The sequence below is a fragment of the Phaenicophaeus curvirostris genome, chromosome 1, assembly GCF_032191515.1.
Source record: "Phaenicophaeus curvirostris isolate KB17595 chromosome 1, BPBGC_Pcur_1.0, whole genome shotgun sequence".
NCBI classification, from domain to species: domain Eukaryota; kingdom Metazoa; phylum Chordata; class Aves; order Cuculiformes; family Cuculidae; genus Phaenicophaeus; species Phaenicophaeus curvirostris.
In genome coordinates this window covers 50,181,093-50,202,163 of record NC_091392.1, presented here as the reverse complement: position 1 = coordinate 50,202,163, position 21,071 = coordinate 50,181,093, and the positions used below count along the sequence as shown (strand labels likewise).

Sequence of the window (21,071 nt, the reverse complement as noted above, 5' to 3'; positions counted from 1 at the left end):
GGCCGGATCGGCGAAGCGATACCGGGAGGGGGGCGGGGGGGAGCGCCTGGCGGGAGCGGCGGAGGGCGCGGAGCTTCCCGCCGCGCGCGCGCGCGCGCTCCGCCTCGCGCCCCGCCGGCCCGGCCGGCGGCTCCTCCGCTTAAGGGCCGCGGTCCGGAGGCGCCTTCCCGCCCGGCGGATGGAGGCGAGCGCGCCGCCGCGGCGGGGCCCGGCGAGGGGGCGGCGGGGCCGCGACCAGGCGGCGCACAAGGTGAGCGGGACCGGGGCGGGCGGGGCTCTGGTTGTGGCGGGTTTGCTGGGATTTCGGTGGTAGCGTTGGGTCGAAATGGGACAAACCGAGAGCTCCCGTGTCGTCGGGCGAGAGTGTCCGCTGCTGCCGGTCCCCTAAAGCCGCCGTGAGTCGGTCACCGTGAGCGAAGCGATTGTGCGCTGGCGTTATTGCCGGGTTATCAGCCGTTTTGAGCTTGCATTTGATAAGCAGAACTCACGACGCGATCTCAAGCAACCCCGCGGCAGCTGCTGGGTAAGGTGAATAAGGTGCGATGGGGATAAACTGGAGGGGGACGCGTTTAGACTAGGCATAAGGAAGAATTTCTTCACCATGAGAGTATTGAGGCACTGGCACAGGTTGCCCAGGGAAGTTGTGGCTGCCCCATCCCTGGAGGTGTTCAAGGCCAGGTTGGATGGGACCTCGGGCAGCCTGATCTAATGGGATGTCCCTGCCTGTGGCAGGGGGGTTGGAACTGGATGGTGTTTAAGGTCCCTTCTGACCGAAACCATTCTATGATTGTATGATAACAAGGCTTTTGTACAGACCCAGCATTTGGAAGCTAACCCACACCGTGCCTGACGTGACATGGCAATAGTAGAGTCCTCTTACTTAGCAACGGGTTGACCATTGATAATTCCACTTTGAAGTATTCCACATATTGTAGCACCATGTTGATGCACGTCTGCTATGTTTGCCTTCTGGCCTAGGAAAGCATGCCTGTGTCCATGCAGTCATATTCCCATCCATACAGTCATGTTCCCGGGTCAAGAGGCTAAGCGGTGCCACTCAGCAAGAAACAAGGTCATCGTTCCTCTCTTTTTCCACCAATTATCCTAGACAGTTATCCTCAGGCATACCTTGCTCGGTAATGTCTCCTGGATTAGGAACGATTCATGATGTGCTATCCATGCTCAATCTGAGTCCTCCAAGGATCACGTAGTTCTTGTCAGACTTGGCTCCTATTATCTCAGATATTGGTTTCAGTTCCTGCCCATACATTAAGTTTATGAAGCCAGCCTTTCTTGTGCTTTTGTATTTGTAAGCCATCTTGCTTGGGTCAAAGCGAATCTCCTACCAACTGCCCTTGCAGTTTTGTAGAATACAGCTAGAAGTTCATAGAGCATCGCAGCTACTGAAAAAAGTAGAGAAGCGGGTAAAAGCGTTTCTTGCCTTAGCAGGCAATTATGACATTCAAGAAATAAAGATCTGAAAGGTTGATAGTAGTTGTGTATTTCTCATGTAGTGTCACTACTTTTTTGATTGTGATAGTTGAATATTTGAGGTAGTGGAATGGCTGCTTGCTTCAGCTGCCCTCACTATGTTTGCAGAGCCATAGTGTGCAGGAACTTGAGGGGAAGATGGACTTTATCCATTACACATTAAGTGTTGATTCACTACCAAATGTGAACTTTCAAGAATACATTGAATGCCAACGCTATGGGAACTTGTATTCCAAGAAGTACCGTGGCCTCTAAACTGACCCCTATTCATCACTGTATAGTAGGTTACAACTGCCTAACTGTTAATTGTAAAATGGGGTATATTTATTACATCCTTTTTGGTGATTCATAGGTGAATATGCAGAAGTGTTCATCAGTGCTCAAAGCACAAAGTTCTCAATGTGTCACATTTCCAGTTTGAATTCTACAGAACTACTTCTAGTCAGCTTCAGTTGTTCCTAGAACTTCTTTATGCTTTCCAGCTAGACTGTACCTGATAAGATGATGTTTGGAATTGCGTATTTAAATGTCTGTATCAGCTAGTGATAGCTGAATTGCTCCAAATAAAGGGCAAAACTTAATTTGGAAAGTTCTTACAGAAAACCAATAGTAACTTAACAGTTATTTTGGGCTATATTCAGTTTCAGAATTGGACTTCTTGCAGCACATAGTAAAGTACATAATAGCAATATCCACCCTCACTGTTGTCATGTTAGTTTTTTTAAACTAACGTTTTAAAGAAAATGAAGTAGTAATCTTAGTCTGAGCAAGAAGACTTGTTCAGTTTGAGATCAATACCAAGAAGGCCACAGCAAATCTGAAGAACATACATCAAGCCTGATTTATAATTTAAAAGCAGTTTGCTGTGATTCCAAAGGCTTCACTCCTAGTTCCAGCAAGTTATAGGCTCTGCTAGCTTTCTGATGGTTGTCTGTCTACTTCGCTTTCTCTTTCACTTCGCTCAAGATGCATGCAACCATTTCAAGGGACTAGATCTAGAAACCACTGAGCAATGTTAGCTAGCATTCCAAAAGCCAGTGTCCCATTTGTACAGTATAAAGGAGTATTAAGAGAAAGCTGGACTATCTACAAACAAAACATTGATCTCCATGGGCAAAAAGTACAACTTTTTGCATGGGCATTTCTGGAAGTTCTGCTCTGTGCCAGGTCTAGGATACCTGGATCTCGGGTTTTGATATTCCACGAAGATATGAACTAAATGGTCTAAAGGAGTAGTGGTAGTATCTCTTGTTCAAAAATGGAGCAACATGCTTATGCTAGGGACTGGAGGGAATTGGAGCTTCATTCAAACAATGATGCAAATCAGATGATTAATTGGACTTTTCCTTCTAGCAGCTCTTAGCTGTAGTCAAGGAATACAGTTATGGAGATTTTCTTTGTTGTTTTGAGCATCACATAGTGCAGATGCAAACTTTGCTTCACTTGCATGTGAAGTTACATTCGCTTTAGTTTGACATTTTAGGACAGTCTGAGCTGCATCCCCAGCATGGCTTTTCATTGTGGACCATTCAAACAGAACATCATGTCTTCTTGCTAAATGTAACGTGACCGATGCATTATTTCAGTTTCGATGCAATTTGGCAATTGGTTTGTGGGCAGTGCTGCCTTGCAATAACAGGCAGAGTTTAAAAGCCTGAGAGGCCACAGATTTGGCTGGTTGACCTCAGGTTCTGTAATTCCGCGCAATATCTCCTGTGCGCTGCCTCCACTACAGTAATATGTGGAGTATTTTGCTGCTTTCAGCAAAGGCAGAAGAACTGTGCTAAATATAGCTGTGAGTGAGCCAAGGCATGAGTCACTACAATTACCTTCATAAGAACAACGAAATTGATTGTTGGACTGTTTCCTTTCCTGTTGTGCCTAAAGACCTTTTTGTTTTTAATAGGAAAACATATTTGATCGATCCAGGATGGCCCCAAAGACTCCCATCAAGAATGAACCGGTTGATTTATCAAAGCAAAAAGGCTGCACCCCAGAAAGAAATCCAATTACACCTGTTAAGCTCGCTGACAGACCACAGCCTGATCCCTGGACCCCCACTGCTAACCTGAAGATGCTTGTTAGTGCTGCTAGCCCTGACATGAGGGACAGAGAAAAGAAGAAAGAGCTCTTCAGACCCATAGAAAACAATGAGCAGAGTAACACACCTGATTCGTTACAGGTGAGACTCGGAACACGATTACTTTATGTTCAGTTAGGACTCAAACCTTCCTTAAGTTGTGCCTCAGTGTTCTTCCAGCTGGTTCTTTACTTCCTATGGAAAACTGCAGAAATGTAAAACATTCCCAAGGACAGTTGCTTACACAGCACTGGCTGAGCAGTAGGACTTTTAAAGACTAAAAGTTACTGTCTTACTAGTAAGTGACCTGAGACCTCTCAAGAACTTGAGTATCACATAAAAAGGACAGTAAGAGATCCGGTGGATCTCTTCCAACCTGGTTATTCTATGATTCTAAATGTATCATTTTCCCCAGCCTAAGTACTTCTGATGCTATTTTCTTAGCTGCATTGGAAAGAAAATTGCCAAATCATTTTAAACAGGCAGCATTTTCAAAAGCAATTGGACAACAGTGAGAGCATATTTTTCAGTATGCTTTTGAAATCCCATACCTTGCCCACAATAGCCCCACAGAGTGTTCAGTTAAGACCTCTCTCCCTCTTTCCACCTCAGCCCCCTAAACAGTAGTCAGGCAGCATGGTCAATTGTTCTATGAGATTTTTACTTGACAAGACTCAGGCAACGTGGGGGCTGACCCATTGCCACACTTTAGGGAGTCCATCCATTGAGAGGATGACATCAGGTCCTCATAAGCATCATTACAGTTTTCTTCCTTCAGACTTTTTTTTATGTGCCAACCACTGTTTTCCCTTTGCTGGTGATCATTCCTTGGTGATTTCAGTGACAGGAAGATAGTTTTGAGGTCCTCCTGCTGAAAGGCATCATTTGATAGGTACAGATTACTCTACAAATACAGATTTTTACAGTGATTATAGTCTGGACAGTTCTCCAGTTTAGATAGTTACAAAGGAACAAGCAGTTCTTTAAAGGTAATTCCTAACATAGCTTCTGGTAAGTAAAAAAAAAGTCTGTGTTGAAGGTTAGTACATTACCACTCCATGCCTGCTGAGACCATATGGCATTTTTGGGATAGCTACTACAAAGGTTTCAAATGTTTTCTCATTAATAAAGCTTACACTTCATAATTGTCTCCATGCAGAAGGTTAACTTACGAAAGATATGGAAGTATTACTGTAAGAATGTATAAACATTAAAGAATATAAAGGATACTGCTATTTCCATACCATGTAAAACTCAAAGAATTCAATCAGAGCAACAGCCTGTCCTAAGGTCACGTAGTCACAGTCAGCGAGGGAGAGTCAAGATCTCATAAGCAAGGAAACTTGGATTTCAGCAGCTGCCGCCACTTGTAAGGTTTCTTTGCAAGAGGACAACTTATTTTCTATTTTTTTTTTTTTGACACAGAAGCAGACCCCCCAAAGTTACAAGTGCAGAAGAATCCTCCATCGTTCTCATTTTCTGTGACATGTGTAATAGACATACTTCTTCACATCTTCTTGCCATCACAGGGTTGCTTTTCATTTTCCTTACAGGGACAGAAAGGACATTCAGGCCATCCTACAGACTTCACTTAAGCTAACAGTTTGCTGAAGTTGAAGGTTCAGAGACTGGGCAGTGCCTTTTATAGTCTCTTAGCATCATGCCCTCTCACCCCCCTAGTTTCTTAAATTTGTAGAGACACTGTAGAGGACAGTAAATTCTCTTGAAAGAGGTTTTGCAGGCAGCCTTCGATGGCTTGTACGTCTGATTTATTGGATCCAGTGGTGTTTGAAGGAATATTTGTCCTCCTCTCAAAAAGGAATATTTCTTCCTAGTAGGATCTTACAGTCTGCTAGTCTTGCATGTTTGGTCTTACTGCTTTGTTTCCATAACTGTTATTTTACAATCTCATAGGTAAGAGTTTTTCTGTAGATGTCTTGGATGATGAATTAAAAAGATTGCAAGCAAAAATGTTTCGCCCAGGTTCTCTGTCCTTGCAAGGAGTTTTTTTTCATTATGAGAAAGTCTGAGCTTAAATATTGCTAACATCTGAAATATACCTTCTTGGCTATGTCTCGCTTCTAAAGCTCTGCACTAAAAGGATAACATTTATTTTTTAACAGTATGATTTGGTAGACGACAACACGGTTGATGAATTTGAAAAGCAGAGGCCCAGCAGGAAACAGAAAAGCTTAGGGCTCTTGTGCCAAAAGTTTCTAGCTCGCTATCCAAGTTATCCATTGTCAACAGAAAAAACTACTATTTCTTTGGATGAAGTGGCTTCAATTCTTGGTATGTATACCTGCAAAAATGGGATAACTGATGACCTGGGGTGACCTGGGATAACCTGGCAGAGGGCCTTCAAAAGATCATCCTTCTTACGCAATACATTCAAGATCTGCCTTTGCCTGGGTCTGGAAGCTCTTCTAATCATATTAACCAAGATTTGGTAATGCCTAATATTCCTTAGTGTCTTTACTGCTTGATAAAGCTACGATTTTGAAATCTGCTTTCTAACAGTACTTTTTTACTAAACATATCTATCATCGAGCTGCTTACCAACTCTGTGGCTGTCTTGAATTTTCAGTTTGCTGAACACTGAAGGAGTTATAAATGTTATAAGGCCTCTGAAAGAGAACTTGCAAGCAACAAATTTTGTCAAAATGGAACATTTTGGGAAACAGTTGCAAACTAGTAGTTGCTTGAAATCAGTTGGGTTTACTGCCTGACTTCGATAACCTGACTGACGTTATTATCTTCATAGATCTCGTAGTTCACCAAGGTTATCTTAGCTTTAAATATTGTCTTGTGAAGGGTACCAGGAGACCTGCGAGTGTAGAATGAGAAAATGTGTTGTATTGAGGTGGCAAGAAAGTACAGGGTAGCCTGTTTGATGGGTCTGCTGTTAGTTTCATTTTAATTAAAAGATGAAAGGTATATCTGAGAGAAGTATTACATCTTGTGAGAGAGAATTCAGCCAGGACACACCAATAACAAAAAGATCCAAGCCCTCAGAGACATCTCTTAAATAGGTCGGGCTTTACAAAATTGGACTTCAACTAAATAAACATTATATCTACATTTAGAGTGGATATTTAATAAAAGAGAGGTAGCAAAAATGAAACTTGTCTATTTTGGGAAGAAGTGGAACAGAAAAGTGATGTGCTCTCTGACTCCAGTAAGAAAGTCCTTGAAATCCTAATTTGTTTTCCTTGTTATGGAGCAGGAAGTAGGAGGTAGTTCAGATGAAGTAAATAGTTAAAATACTTATTATTTTATAATTCTTCTTTTAGTTTTTTGCAGCTGCTCCTTTCTGTGTTTGCATGAGATATCCATTCTCGAGCCTTGTACAGCCGAACACGAGTAGTGCTTTATTCTACGCTGGGAGTGGTGTTACCTTGCTCTCATAAAAAACCAAAAATTTTGTGTTAAAACTTAGTATTGGGGATTTTACCTCCAGAAGGGGATATATTTGTTCTTCTCCCTTTGGTTTTCACTTCTTTGCTTGCCTGTATCCACTTGTTTCAGGGACCACAAAATTATTCACTGCTGATATTGCTGCTCTCTGTGTAATAAATTAGGGTTGTAGTACAGCTTTTATTACAAATATATAGCTTTGTTCACTGAAAACCTATAGAAAAACCATAAAGGGGCCTGTGCTGCTGGTGCCTGATGGACACTAGGATATGTGTAGCACTGTTGTTTTTCTGGAGTGTGTTTCACTCTAAGATCTCCACACAGTTGGTACTCACAAGTTGTTAATATTGCTTCGTTTGAGGCTGGTAAGTAGTATCCATATTCTCCAGATGGGTAAACAGATGCATCAAGCCTTGCTTTCCACAGGGAAGTCTTTGAAAACCTTCCCTCTTGGCTAGCACTTGTTCTGCTCAGCTGATCTTAACAATTATGGGATTTCTGGTGCAGATACTGCCACTGGTATATAGTGCTCTGTGCTGTACATAACAACCATGCTTTGAACTGCACCAGACACTCAGGATAGTGAGCAGAGCCTGTTCAAATACAGTCCTTAACCTTGCTCACATCAGTCAGGATGAACCCAAGTTGGACATATTTTATAGATCTCCCCTTGGTGCAGACACAGTCAGCACTGGACACTTGTTTCTGATGCTTTTGGGAGCAGCAGGCTTCATTCTCTGTTGCTTTGCACCTTGTGAAATCTTTGATGCTCCTTTGCTTGGCATGTGCTTATAGGAAGTAATAGTACTATTTGAAATGCAAAGGAAGAACTGCACTCCCACTGGTTCCTGTTGGAGTGGGCTTTTTTATGTACCCCGTGTCAGCACCACGCTCAGACCTTTTTCTGCTCTGTTGCTCACGTGCAATCATAGGTCCATGTCTTTCCTGTGCTGAGGACGTCTATATCTGAGCTCTGAAGCGCTCTGAAAGGAAGAGTTGGAAGTGTTCTGACAACTTCAGGGCATTCTGGATAGGTCTGAGTTAGTGGTGCTGGCCAGACTGAAGCCAGTGTAGAGTCTTGAAGCTGAAGCCAGGTATGAGCCAGCAGCTAGCAACATAGACAAAGAATATCAAACCATGGGGCTGGCTGTGCATAAGTCAATTCTTAATCATATAATGTAGTGTGTGTCCAGGTGAACACTGAAAGATGTGTTGCGAACATTCAGTATAGAGAAGAGCTGGTTCTCTGTTGCACTTATGCTGAAGAGCACATTAAAACCAGATGAGCATATATATCTTTTTATTTCACCCCCTTAAAACAGGAGTTGAGCGGAGGCGTATTTATGATATAGTGAATGTTCTGGAGTCATTACACTTGGTTAGCCATGTGGCCAAGAACCAGTACTGTTGGCATGGCCGGCACAACCTCAATCAAACTCTGAAAACACTTCAGGAAGCAGGAGAGCTGCAATATGGGGAGCTAATGGCCCTCTTCCAGCACAAGGAGCAGGACTGGGAATACAAATTTGGAGAACGGAAGAAGGAAACTATTCCAGAATCTCAAGACAGACCGTTATTGGACTTTTCAGAACCAGATTGCACCTCTGGTAAGATAACCAATGTGTGATGTGACACACAGACACAAGTCTCTTTCTCCAGTTTACTCTGTAACTTTTTCTCTTCCTTTTTAAATAATAAAAATTTTCATTTTTCAAAAAGGTGCTGTATTCCCCACGGAGTTGACAGAATTCTTCCTTCTATGATATTCGTAGGATAGGTCTCAGAACAGATTTTTCCCTTTGTTCTACAGACTGGCAGGGACTTCTGCCAGACACTCCAGTTCTTTCCCCACCCATACCTGACAGTAATGCTTTATCTTGACAGAATGTGCTGTCTTCCATTTGTTTACTCTTCATGCTGCCCATGTAATACATAATGGTTCAAGTTACAAAGTCCTTTGGAGTCACAAAATTAAAGTGATGCAAAATCAGCTTTGGAACCTGACTTTCTAAAAGCTGTTTCTGCAAGCTTTAATTTTTATTGCCTTTTGAAGAGATACTTGTGTCTGCATAACTGAATTATTTGCTGCCTTCCAAAAGATTTCTGCTTCCTGCAAGGAAATACTTTACCCCTTTTTTGTGTGAAGAACCTACTTGCTATTTTTCTGACTGCGATGGATGACATACGCTAAGAGGCATGCATATTATTTGTAACACAGCTTCTGCAAGCAGTAGAAAGGACAAGTCATTGCGGATTATGAGCCAAAAGTTTGTCATGCTGTTCCTTGTCTCCAAGACCAAGATAGTCACTCTGGACATTGCAGCAAAGATACTGATAGAAGAAACCCAGGATACAGCAGACCACAGCAAATTTAAAAGTAAGCTGGCTGTTGAGAGACAAATTAATTGGTCGGTGAGTAAAGAAAACAGGCATGTTTTAACTGACACCAGTAACAGCAAAAGCAGATAGGTACCTGTGGGTATCAAATTCAGCTCAAATATTATTTATTGGAGTCACAGGGATTTTTATGAGAGTACTTTATTTTTAAGATCATAAACATACGTCCTCTTGTGATCAACTGTGCACTCATGTACCTCTTGCCTCCAAGTGCTTGTCTTTACCCTACATGGTGCCTTTTCTGGGCAAGTGATGTCATCTCTTTCTAATCCATTTCTATCAAAATGGAGTAGGTGAGCTTAAACCTGAGTAGCTCAGATGGATAATCAGCTAATAGGAATGGTTGGACTCGATTATCTGGTGGGTCTCTTCCAACCTGGTTATTCTATGATTTGATGATTCTAAGATATGAAGAAGCAGGGACAAGCAGGTAGGAGCAGGCATGGCAGGCTTCACAGGAGGTGGCTTAAATCCATCCCTGTTTGATTTTATCCACCTTGTCTGTGAGAGCCGTGGTGATATTCTAGAATGAAATTACCGTGTAAATATGTACTGTATGCATTGTTAACGTGACTGTTTCTACCTTTCTTCTTAGCAAAGGTGCGAAGACTGTATGATATTGCCAATGTTCTCACCAGCCTAGGCTTGATCAAGAAAGTTCATGTCACAGAGGAACGAGGACGCAAACCAGCCTTCAAGTGGATTGGGCCTGTGGACTTCCCTGGAAAGACCGGTAAGTTGTGTAGCTTGCACCTCTTTTCTCTTTGTTTTGACAATCCCTTCCCAAGTGGTAAAAGGTTGTTTTCCGTGCATAAAGAATGGTTTGGCATTCATTGTCCACCCTCTGTTTATTAATTGCTGTCCAGCTTAATATTTGCCCTTGTTAGACTTTACACTCAAGAGCTGGAGCTGTGGAGGGTTGTTGAAGGATACTGTGTCTTGCTGGTAGTTTTACACTGACTTGCATATCTATGAATAACTGTTTGAATTGTAGAACAAGGGCAAATAATGCTTATATGTCAAAATCTGGGTCCACAGCTTTTCTGTGTTGCAAAATCTTGGTAATTCTGTCGTAACTAGACAGTGAATTATTTTCTTTGTAAGGGGACTTAACAAGGTAGAACAAGGCTTTCTTGCACGTGTCTCCTTGTACAAAAGGTTTGTCTGCCAGGAGGGAACGTGGGCCAGAGCATCTCTATGAGCTGCTGATTCTTGGCTGGAAGACAGAGCAAAGAAAAGCCCTTTGTAATTGGGTCAGGCTAGTTCCAAGACCAAGTAAAAGTGAAGGACAGTGTTAATGCCATCTTAGTACTCCTTCTTCTCCTGGGTGTGCACAGTGGGGTGTGGCTGCTGCTGCAGCTGCCATGGAATGGAAAAGGAGGGAAGCCCTTATCTTGACTATCAGTGCCTACCAAGCTTAGGTCTGCTTCAGTGTTGTGGGGTTTGGGATGGTATAGAGATTACCTCTTCTTTTATTGCCAAGTTTGGTAACATGACAAAAGCCTAAATAATGAGCTGTGTTCCCTGAAGAGCTGTTGTACAAAATTATGTTCCTACAGATGAGCCAAGAGGGCATAGCCCAATGTCTGATCCTTTGCCAGGGATGCAGAGAGGAGCCTGTGCCCCATATCAGATCCATGCTACTGGAAAGCAAAGGTTTACACGTCATGCTTCTTTTAATGTTGCACAGCCTTTTGAAGGGAGCAGAAGGAAAGTCAGTTCTGAGCCCAGCAGCCCGCATCAAAAGAAGCAAGGTAACTACTAAGGAAGCATGTTGGTTTGTATTCTGCTGGATATGCCCAAATGTGGGCCCAATGATTTAAAACTTGATTAGGTGAATCACCCTAATTAAATGTGTGAGTTACCCTTGGTAGGTGCTTATATTTCTTCTATCCATGTGGTGAGACTTCTGTTTTGGACCTTCCAGTCAAGTGGCTAAAGTTAGATGGGATGAATCTGTGCCGTACTGCCTTGAATCTGCAGATTGTTCTTTGGTAAATGTTTGTGTTTTCCACTATTTGCAACTATGCTACAGTTTCTTCTGTTAGAATTTGATATCAGTAAAGGAGGATTCTTTAGCCACAAAATCTTGCTTTATTTTATGGTTCCTAATACAGTGGAATTTACTGTAACTATTTCATAGGTAGCTGTTAAAACAGATAAAGCAATTACAGGGCTTTTCACAGTTCCCACATGTAGGAAATGATCATGTCAAGCATCTCTCTAGTGGGGCTGAGAGTTGTGAGTTTCTTGCAGGTTCTGGCTCTTGATGATTAGTGGATGTTATAAAAATGTGCCAGGATAGAAAAATTATATCAATTATTTTATTTGGCCAGTATCAAAATATGCTTGGTAAACTTGCCTGTTACTAATCGAATGCTCCTTTGATCTTTCAGCCTGTATTGTGAATTCAGATGAATATTGCTCCAAAATGATAAATCTAGCAGCTGTCTGCAGGCAGAAGATAGCGGAAGATACTAGGTAGGTTGTTCTTAACTCCTGTCCAGCTTCAGCTTCGTGTTTGTCATGTTTAGTTCAAGGCTAGATTGCATTGATGGGACTAGGATAAAAACTTGCCAGTCTCGTTATTGGTATTTTAATGTTGCTAGATCTGAGTGTGACTTGCTTTTTTTCTCATGGCCAATTTATATCCACCTGTACTTTTTACCACTGTTGTCCTTTAGCTTCAGTAGTTCTTTATCTCACGTGTGTTTATATAGGTCATTCCTGCCTCCTTTGACCTGTTGTTGAGGTAGGCTGAGCAAATCATGATTCCATAGAAGAGCTTTTCTGTTGCATCATTGGATCTTCTGTGCACCTATCCTAATTCGGATTTACTTGTGGGTGATGGAGTCTCATTGAGTGCAACTGAAAACATTATTATTCTGCCAAAGACCCAACAAGTCTGCTTCTGTAATGAGAAATAATACAGTGACCCTTCTTGTAAACCGTGTACAAATAATAGTGTAGGGGAAATTTTCCCACATTTATGTCCAACAATGTGCAGGTTAGTTTTCAAGTATAAAGTAGAGATTTAATTTTTGACTAAATATTTTTCCTCTTTTCATTACTTTTCTTTAGGAACAAAACTTGTGCTACAGAAACAACATTAAATTCAGGAAAGAACCCAGGCACAACCTCACCTCTCTCCTTTCTTCCAGTTCCTGGGGACTTTGATTTTTGTGTTAACACTTTGCCTCAGGCAGTGTTTCCTGTGGTTCAGGCAGGTGTTCCGAGCATCTCACTGCAAAATGGAGTCAGCAGCCAAACTCTACATCCTTCCATGCCAGCAACCTCCAAAACAGAAAATGGGAAACCTACCTTGCTCCCCAACCAACCCTTCCTGTGCTTCCCATCTTCATCCCTTTTTATGTTGTGTGGTGATCTTCAGGAAAATAATTCGAGAGAGACCCCACCCACGACAGAAGATGTGGGAAACAAGAGTGCAGAAGCTCCAGCTGCCGTACTTCCAGCTGCCTGCCAGAAACACAGCTCTCACAAGTGCACATCACCCTCTGCACCTGCAGATGATGACGAGCCAGCTGCTAAAAGGCAGGCCATGGAACAGAGTGATGTGCCCCTCTCGCTTGTAGTACCCAAGGTAAAGAAGCAAATTTCATTGTCACTTAGGCTTCCTCCTAGCAAGAAGAGAGTTTTACCCAAGACAGTGTTTTCAGAAGTGAAAAATCCACTGCAGAATTGTTACAGATGAAAATGCTACCTCCCACATGTTAAGAAAATTGTAAGGATGCTGTGTCAGGAAGTATAGGCATTAGCTGGGAAATGTTTTCACACTACCAGGGGAAATGGACTGTGATTGTTTTGCATTGCAAAGTGATGGTCAGCTATTCTTTGGAATCAGCATCTTGATCATCGTGTTCAACAAAACAGCCTGCCGGAAGGGAAGAAATCAATCTTCCCCTCTTAGCTTGGGCATTCCCAGACAGCAGCAACACTGCTTACTCCACTGAATTACAGCAAATGTGTTTTGTGCATTTTCCCCTGCTCTTCAGCCTGAGTTCCCCTCTCTCGAGGGCAGTGTTGCCCACAGCAGGCTGGTGAGAGAGATGATAGTGAAGGCAAATTGCTCTATCTCATGGTTTTCTCAACTACTGAATATGGGGGTCAGGCTCAAAGTCATATCAGCATCTGCATATAAGCCATTTGTAACAGGTGTTTTTCCTTACCTATAAAGAGAATTGAGTCCTTAAGCTCAAGGATTTCTTACCTAGTGTCTCCAAGTACTGAAAGCGAGCTACAGTACAGGGCTTAGGCATGACTAATATTGCTCTTCAAATCCTCAAACAACATTTTTAACTTGGTGAGTTGCTGAGGAATTTTGTGCTGCCACTTTGCACAGATGCACATTTTGCTCTGTAGCTGAGGAAAGAGCTTGAGGCATTATACTGTGCTGTTTCAGTTTGGACTTGTCATTTCCTCTTTTTGTTTTGCCTAGAAGTCTTTTGAGTCACCCAAGGCAGAATCTACCCCAGGAAGTGGCTGTACGTCTGCGGTACATCTAGAAGCTTTTCATCTTGACCTTGCAAGTCCTGCTGCTCCGTTGGCTGCAGACAAGGATTCTACTAGGCCTTTAGATTCTCAAGAGCAAGAAAAATGTCCTCAGAATAAAGACCCTGATGAAACTTCACCAGGAAAAGAGCATATCTGTAAAGAAAATGCCAGTCAACCTGTCCTACCACGGTATATCTATGTTCAGCCTACTGCAGGTAAGGACACCCCTGAGATCTAGAAGTACTCTCATCTTGCATCTGTTCACTGAGCTGTTCAAATAGGGAGAGCTACAGATAGGTGAAAAAGCCTAAATTTGGCATAAAATTTGTCAATAGTTCTTTGTGGTAGTTTAATAGCTCTAAATTCTCATGACTCCATAAGAACTGTTGCTTCTCTGAAAATATGGGTGTTTTTCTGAGGTACCCAAACATGAATAAAGATGACTAATGTGGGTTTTGCATGCTTGAATTGTGTAGACAAGAAGACACCTACCCAGCATGCAAAACTTGGAGAAGCTGGAAGTTTGGCAGTACGATGCCAGAATAGTGCAACAGCATCCCCCTAAGTGGGTGAATTTATTCATCTGTGAACTCTCTTACTGTCTTGTCACGTGCATCACTGGGAAAGCCCCACAAAAACTGAGGCACTGGGAGTGTAGCCAGACCTGCTTGTAGGACACAGTAGAGATGCGGAGGAAGCAAATGAAAATATTACAAGAGCATTTAGTGTCAACCATTTCTCGTGCCCGTGTTTGTATGGAGTGGAAGACTGTTTTGTGGGAAAAGGATATGTATGGCAGATTTCAATGACTGCTGTTGCAGTATTTCATTCTGTAATGGCACAAAGTCGAGTCTGTGGGATTTGAATTACAGGATGGAGACACTCAGTTTGAAAATGTTGAACCTGATGTCTCAGAAGGTCAGACAAACTAGGAACCAAAGCAGCTTCTGTTTCAAAAGTATTTCAGCTGTTCTCAGGAAAATTAGTGTCTTTGGGGTATGTCTTTGTGGCTGTTTCTTTTTTTTTTTTCTTGTTAAAAACAAAGTATATGTAGCAGAGGATATGATTCCCGTTAGTGAAAAAAGAGCTTGTTTAGCCAAGCTGTTGCTCATAACTGAAGTTAGAACCAGAAAACAGTAAGGTCTGTAGCTGGTAACAAGGTAAATGGATGCAGATCTAGGGGACAGGCAGCAGGGGGGGAGGTGGAGGCAGTTAGGGAAAGGCAGCTTGATAGAAGAGTCTCGGGTCTGTTACAGTTTTCTTCCTGGGCAGCTTATCACTTTCTTTGTTGTTATCCCTCTTTCCTGTTGTAGATGAAGTTACAATAGCTGAATAGCTGAATTATAATTTGTCAACTGTATTAATGTCTTCCTTTTTCTCTCTTTGTTTTAGGATTAAGCAGTTGTAATTTCCTGTTCCCTGCAAAACAAGCCCCTAGTGCTATCAGCCTGACTGCGAGCCAGTTACCTTCTCTGAGCGTCCCCTGTGTCATGGTGCCATCAGCAGCCCTGGCTTCCTTCCCTCTTGTCTGTTCTGCCACAATCGCCAGTCCAGTTTCCCCAGTTACTGATGGCTCTTTCTCAGCTGCTGCCTCTATGAATTTCAGTATGTCCAGCTTGGCATCAACAACACCAGTTTTTGTAGGCACGACAGCAATGGTTACCCCCAAGGTCCCACCTGCACCTTCGGTGGATCACCAGCAGCCAACTCACTCCACTCTGCACCTGAGTCCTGTGCTTGCAAGGTCTTGCACTGCTGTTAAACTGGATACCCCCATGTGCATGGGGCATCCAGTGACCCTTCTGAAGCTGCAGCAGGTAAGAATGAAAGGTGGTTGAATGATGATGAAACAGTAGTATCAGGTCACTGATGTGTCAGAGCGGTAAGTTGGCAGGCTGCGAGCTGAACCTTCTGCTTCTCAGAAATCCAAGCCAATATTATTTTTCCCCATTTGACACTATCATTGTAAGCCTGTTATGCAATGGCTGCAGAAACCATTAGGTAAACAGGAGGATTGTTTGTCATAATTCAGGGGTGAACTGGCTGCAACACTGCTCAGGTAGCCATGTCCTGGATTACCTCCTCACCCCTGTAATGGTCTTTCACAGAATCACTAGGTTGGAAAAGACCCACAGGATCATAGAGTCCAACCATTCCTATCAATCACTAACCCATGCCCCTCAGCACCTCGTCCACCCATCCTTTAAACACCTCCAGGGAAGCTGACTCAACCACCTCCCTGGGCAGCCTCTTCCAGTGCCCAATGACCCTTTCTGTGAAAAATTTTTTCCTGATGTTAAGCCTGAACCTTGCTTGGTGGAGCTTGAGGCCATTCCCTCTTGTCCTGTCCACTGTCACTTAGGAGAAGAGGCCAGCTCCCTCCTCTCCACAACCTCCTTTCAGGTAGTTGTAGAGAGCAATAAGGTTTCCCCTCAGCCTCCTCCAGGCTAAACAACCCCAGCTCTCTCAGCTGTTCCTCATAAGGCCTGTTCTCCAGCCCCTTCACCAGCTTCGTCACTCTTCTCTGGACTCTCTCCAGAGCCTCAACATCCTTCTTATGGTGAGGGGCCCAGAACTGAACACAGTATTGTACACAGAGGGAACAACTTTCCTTACTGTTAAAGACTGAGGCAAAGAAGGCATTAAGTACCTCAGCCTTGTCCTCATCCCCTGTCACAATTGTTCCATCTGCATCCAGTAGGGACTGAATAGTCTCCCTAGTCCTCCTTTTATTGTTAATGTATTTATAGAAAGATTTTTTGTTATCTTTCACAGACTTGGCCAATCTGATTTCTAGTTGGGCCTTAGCCCTCCTGATTTTTTCCCTGTATGATCTCACTTCCTCCCTGTAGTCCACCCAAGACACCTGTCCCTTCTTCCAAAGCTCATAGACATTCCTCTTCTTTTTGATGTCCCTCAAGACTTCCCTACTCAACCAAGCTGGTTTTTGCCCCAGATGGCTCGTTTTCCGGAACATGGGGATGGCTTGCTCCTGAGCTGCTAGAATTTCCTTTTTGAAGAGCATCCAGGCCTCGTGGGCTCCCTTGCCCACCAGCGTTCTGAACAGTCCAAAGTCTGCCCTCTCGAAGTTTAATGTGACTGTTCTGCTATCCCCCTCTTCACCTCACCTACAACTGAAAAAACCTATGATCTCATGATCACTTTGTCCCAGGTGTCCTCCAACTGTCACATCCCCCACAAGGCCTTCTCTGTTGACAAACTGTAGGTCCAGGAGGGCGCCTTCCCTTGTCGGTTCACTCACCAGTTGTGTGAGGAGATTGTCTTCCACACACTCCAGGAACCTCCTAGACTGCTTCCTCTCAGCTTTATTGTACCTCCAGCAGACATCCGGAAGATTAAAGTCTCCCACAAGGACAAGAGGTAGCGATCTTGAGACTACTCCCAGTTGTTTGTGGAAGAGCTCATCACCTTCTTGGCTGAGACTCCCATCACAATATCTACCTTCTTGTGGACTCCTCTGATTTTAACCCACAGGCACTTGATCCCATCATCAGCATAATCCAGCTTGAGTGTATCAAAGCACTCTCTAACATAGAGGGCTACCCTGCCTCCTCTCCCACCCTTCATGTCCTGCCTGAAGATTTTATACCACGTTTCTGTGATGGCAACGACATTGTAGTCTCCTTACCCTACAACAGCTTCCAGCGCCTCCTGCTTATTGCCCATGCTGCATGCATTGGTGTAAATGCACTTCACCTGGGCTGGCAAACCTTCAGTGCTCATAAAGGGAATAGTGTTCATTCCCAATTAACTAGTCCTTGGAATATCTAACCCCTCAGTGCCAGTTTCATCCTTACCATCATCAGATGTACTCACCCTCACTCACTGTGTGGTAACATGCTGGTGGTCCTTGCCAACACACCATGTGGAGTTCCACTTCCAGGCTCACTCCTGACTAGCCTGGCTTCCTCCCCCTCCCGCTTCACATCTAGTTTAAAGCTGTATTTATGAGCCTAGCTAGATTTTTAGTAAGGGCTTAAGTACCCCTAGGAGACAAGCATGCCCTATCCCTAGTAAGGAAGTCTGGGGTTGCTTTGTTCTTTGTTGACTAAGTCAAGGAAAGGACTAACAAAAATCTTTGTTCACTAAGTAAAGGAAACTTAATGGCAGTATCAGAACTGGAGGAAAACAATGATTCTTGTGGGTTTTGCTGATCTTTTTTTATAAAGATATTTTTCAAAAATCCACCATAGAGACAGATTTTGCAAATTAAATGAGTCTTTCACTTCCAAATTTCTCTTTTTTATCTCAAGTATGACATAAAACAGCCACATCACGGTGTGTTGCCTGAATCTTTAAAAGTATTAGCAGTGACATTTTGGCACTTCTTTACATTACATTGTTAAATCTGTGATTTGTTTCCCATTGTCTCATGCAGTGGCAAACAGATTGAACTTTGGAAGCTTTATGAATGTTATTTTATGTTTATCTTGTTCAAGCAGTAGAAAAAGAGACTGATTGGCAGCCAGTCTGATTACAGATACTAACAGTAAAGGTTATGGTGGAGTGGCACTTAAAAGAGAAGTGGCCATGGTTTAGGAGGCTAATTTTAAATCTATTTTGATGCTAACAAATAAAGAAAATGAGTTAAACATCAAGGAAAGGAAAAAGACTTGTAAGTGAAAGGACAGGATTGGCATAAGACTGAATGTGTATTAAGCAGTCATGAACACATTTAAGTTGGAAATGAGATGGAGGCTTTCAGCTTCCAGCAATGATGTACTGGCAGACAGCTCCAGAACAAAAGGCAGGAGCAAAGCCCATAGCTTTTCATGTGGAGCTTCTGAAAGTACGTGTGACATGGTTCCCTGTAGTAGAGGGTGCAGGGCTAAATGCTTACAAGCTGTCTTCTATTTGTGTGCTTGCATGTAGGCTTTGAGAAAACCCTACTGAATCACTTTGGTTTTGTTTCATAAATAGCCTTCGTCAACTCCTCTCACTCCAAAGAGCATTCGTCCTGCATGTCATGAGGCATTTTTCAAAACTCCTGGAAGTCTTGGAGACCCTCTTGCATGGAAGAAAAATGAAGGTACCCAGACCAGAAATGCCAGCTCAGTGCAGAGGAGACTGGAAATCTCTAGCACCAGCCCTGACTAACTCCACTCACTGCAAAGGCTGGGCAGATCGTCTTAGGACCGTGTATTGATTAGAAGAGAACAAGCTCTTACCTGACAAGAGGAGCGCATTAAAATATCATCACTTTTGGTATGCTTCCCTGCTATCTGTTCACCCACCGGTTCTGTTAACCACCTTCTTTACAAGTCATCCTTGGTACTGAAAACCTTTCACTGAATTGTTCTTTCAGTACTGATTTGAATTCAGATGCTGTGCTTCACATGGCCTTGTGGGCATCAAATTGTATTTGTGTTTAATTTGGAAAACTCTTTATTGCTGTGAGGAGATGCAAACAGATTTCCTTGGAGTCCCCAGGGGTTCTTTGTTCGTGGTTTTAAGTGAGATGTCTAGCACTTATCTGGGGTAAGCAATATTTTTTGCATGTACTCTACTTACCCTGAGTAAATCTGTGGTGAAAACGATGAACGTTTTCAGTTGTGAGAACTGCTTCCTTGGTTCCAATCTGTCAAATCCTGCCTCTGCAGTGCAGCCTCTTGCTATTTATTTTGTATGTTGGAGTGGGATTTAGTGCAAAAAAGGTTTTTTTCAGCTTCAGAATAAAAGATTTTCTCAGGGTAGGATTACTTGAATGTCAGTTGGTTGTTGTACAATTTGCCCAGCACTTGCGGTTAGAAAAACCTAATAATAGCTTAACACAATATGATTGAATGTATACATGTGAAAAATACTAAGACCAAAATAACTGTGAATGTTAACGTTTTTGTAATTGCCTTAATGAACTGTATTAGTTCTTGGATTTGTTTTTTCTTTTACTCTGAGCAAAATGTACAATTGCGATGTAAAGAATACAACATGTGATTCCTTAAATAAGTTTGACAAAGTAATTTGAGATTGACAAGCCAATAAGAGGGCTGCATTTAAATATGTAGTGTAGGCTTTATTGACCAAGGAACAGTGATAAGTCATTAACCACGATTAGATTCATAGAATCATAGAAGGTTTGGGTTGGAAGGGACCTTAAAGATCATCTAATTCCAGGCTACCCAAGGCCCCATCCAGCCTGGCCTTGAACACTTCCAGGGATGGGGCAGCCACAGCTTTCCCGGGCAACCTGTTCTAGTGCCTCACCACCCTCATCGTGAAGAATTTTTTCTTTATATCTAGTCTAAATCTTCCACTCTCCAATTTATAGCCATTCCCCCTCATCCTATCACTTTGTAAAAGGTCCCTCTCCAGCTTTCTTGTAGCCCCCTTCAGGTACTGGAAGGCCATTATAAGGCCTCTCCAGAGCCTTCTCTTCTCCAGGCTGAACAGCCCCAACTTCCTCAGCCTGTCTTTGTATGGGAGGTGCTACAGCCTTCTGATCATCTTTGTAGCCCTTCTCTGGACCCATTCTACAGTTCCATGCCTTCTCGATGGTATCTCATCCTTCCAGTGTGGCAACTGCACCACTCAGCTTGGTGTCATCTGCAGACTTGCTGAGGATGCAATCAAATCTCACTGTCTATATCATTGATAAAGATATTAGACAGCACTGGTCCCAGTACGGACCCCTGAGGGGCACCACTTGTCATGGATCTTCATCTGGACATTGAGCCATTGACCACTACTCTCTAATGTGATGATTCAACCAATTCCTTATCCCCCAAACAGTCTACCTGTTGTATCCATATCTCTCCAATTTAAAGAGAAGGATTTGTGGGGGACTGTGTCAAAGGCTTTAGAGCAGTCTAGATAGATCACAGCTGTTGGTTTTCCCAATGTCCATTGCTGTGGTTACCCCATCACAGAAAGCCACTAGGTTGGTCATACAGGATTTGCCCCTGCTAAAGCCATGCTGGTTTCCTCTAATCACCTCCCCGTCCTCCATGTATTTTAGCATAGCTTCTAGGAGGGTCTGTTCCATGATCTTCCCAGGCACAGAGGTGAGGCTGACAGGTCGGTAGTTCCCAGGGTTGTCTTTTCTACCCTTTTTAAAAATGGGCACAATGTTACCCTTCTTCCAGTCACCAGGGACTTCTCCTGACTGCCATGACTTTTCAAATATCATGGACAGTGGCTTGGCCACCATATCTGC

General features: G+C 43.0%; 2 protein-coding genes across 4 annotated transcripts in view; both read left to right on the top strand.

Moving 5' to 3' along the window:
* The window catches only part of CSRP2 (cysteine and glycine rich protein 2), a 300,171-nt gene that overhangs the window by 208,105 nt on the left and 70,995 nt on the right, over positions 1–21,071 (top strand). Inside the window, exon 1 of one of the 3 annotated variants that reach the window (XM_069858149.1) lies at positions 7,244–7,248. The exons of the other annotated variants lie outside the window; for them this stretch is intronic. The gene's annotated coding sequence lies outside the window, so the exon portion shown is untranslated. Of the gene's footprint in view, positions 1–7,243; positions 7,249–21,071 lie in introns of those variants that run through there. 3 annotated transcript variants of the gene reach the window in all.
* On the top strand, positions 126–19,956 carry E2F7 (E2F transcription factor 7). The gene is made up of 12 exons (XM_069858094.1): positions 126–250; positions 3,398–3,673; positions 5,695–5,863; positions 8,311–8,595; positions 9,207–9,365; positions 9,981–10,118; positions 10,945–11,139; positions 11,782–11,866; positions 12,467–12,986; positions 13,842–14,112; positions 15,290–15,714; positions 18,839–19,956. Exons 1-12 carry the CDS (start codon positions 179–181, stop codon positions 19,013–19,015), a joined length of 2,772 nt encoding a protein of 923 aa, XP_069714195.1. The 5' UTR covers positions 126–178; the 3' UTR covers positions 19,016–19,956.

Bases quoted from the DNA above. Each gene is read 5' to 3' on its own strand.
- E2F7 (XM_069858094.1), top strand. From the start codon at position 179: ATGGAGGCGAGCGCGCCGCCGCGGCGGGGCCCGGCGAGGGGGCGGCGG. The intron at 251-3,397 runs GTGAGCGGGACC...TGTTTTTAATAG, and splicing joins GCGACCAGGCGGCGCACAAG to GAAAACATATTTGATCGATC. The intron at 11,140-11,781 runs GTAACTACTAAG...TTGATCTTTCAG, and splicing joins CCCGCATCAAAAGAAGCAAG to CCTGTATTGTGAATTCAGAT.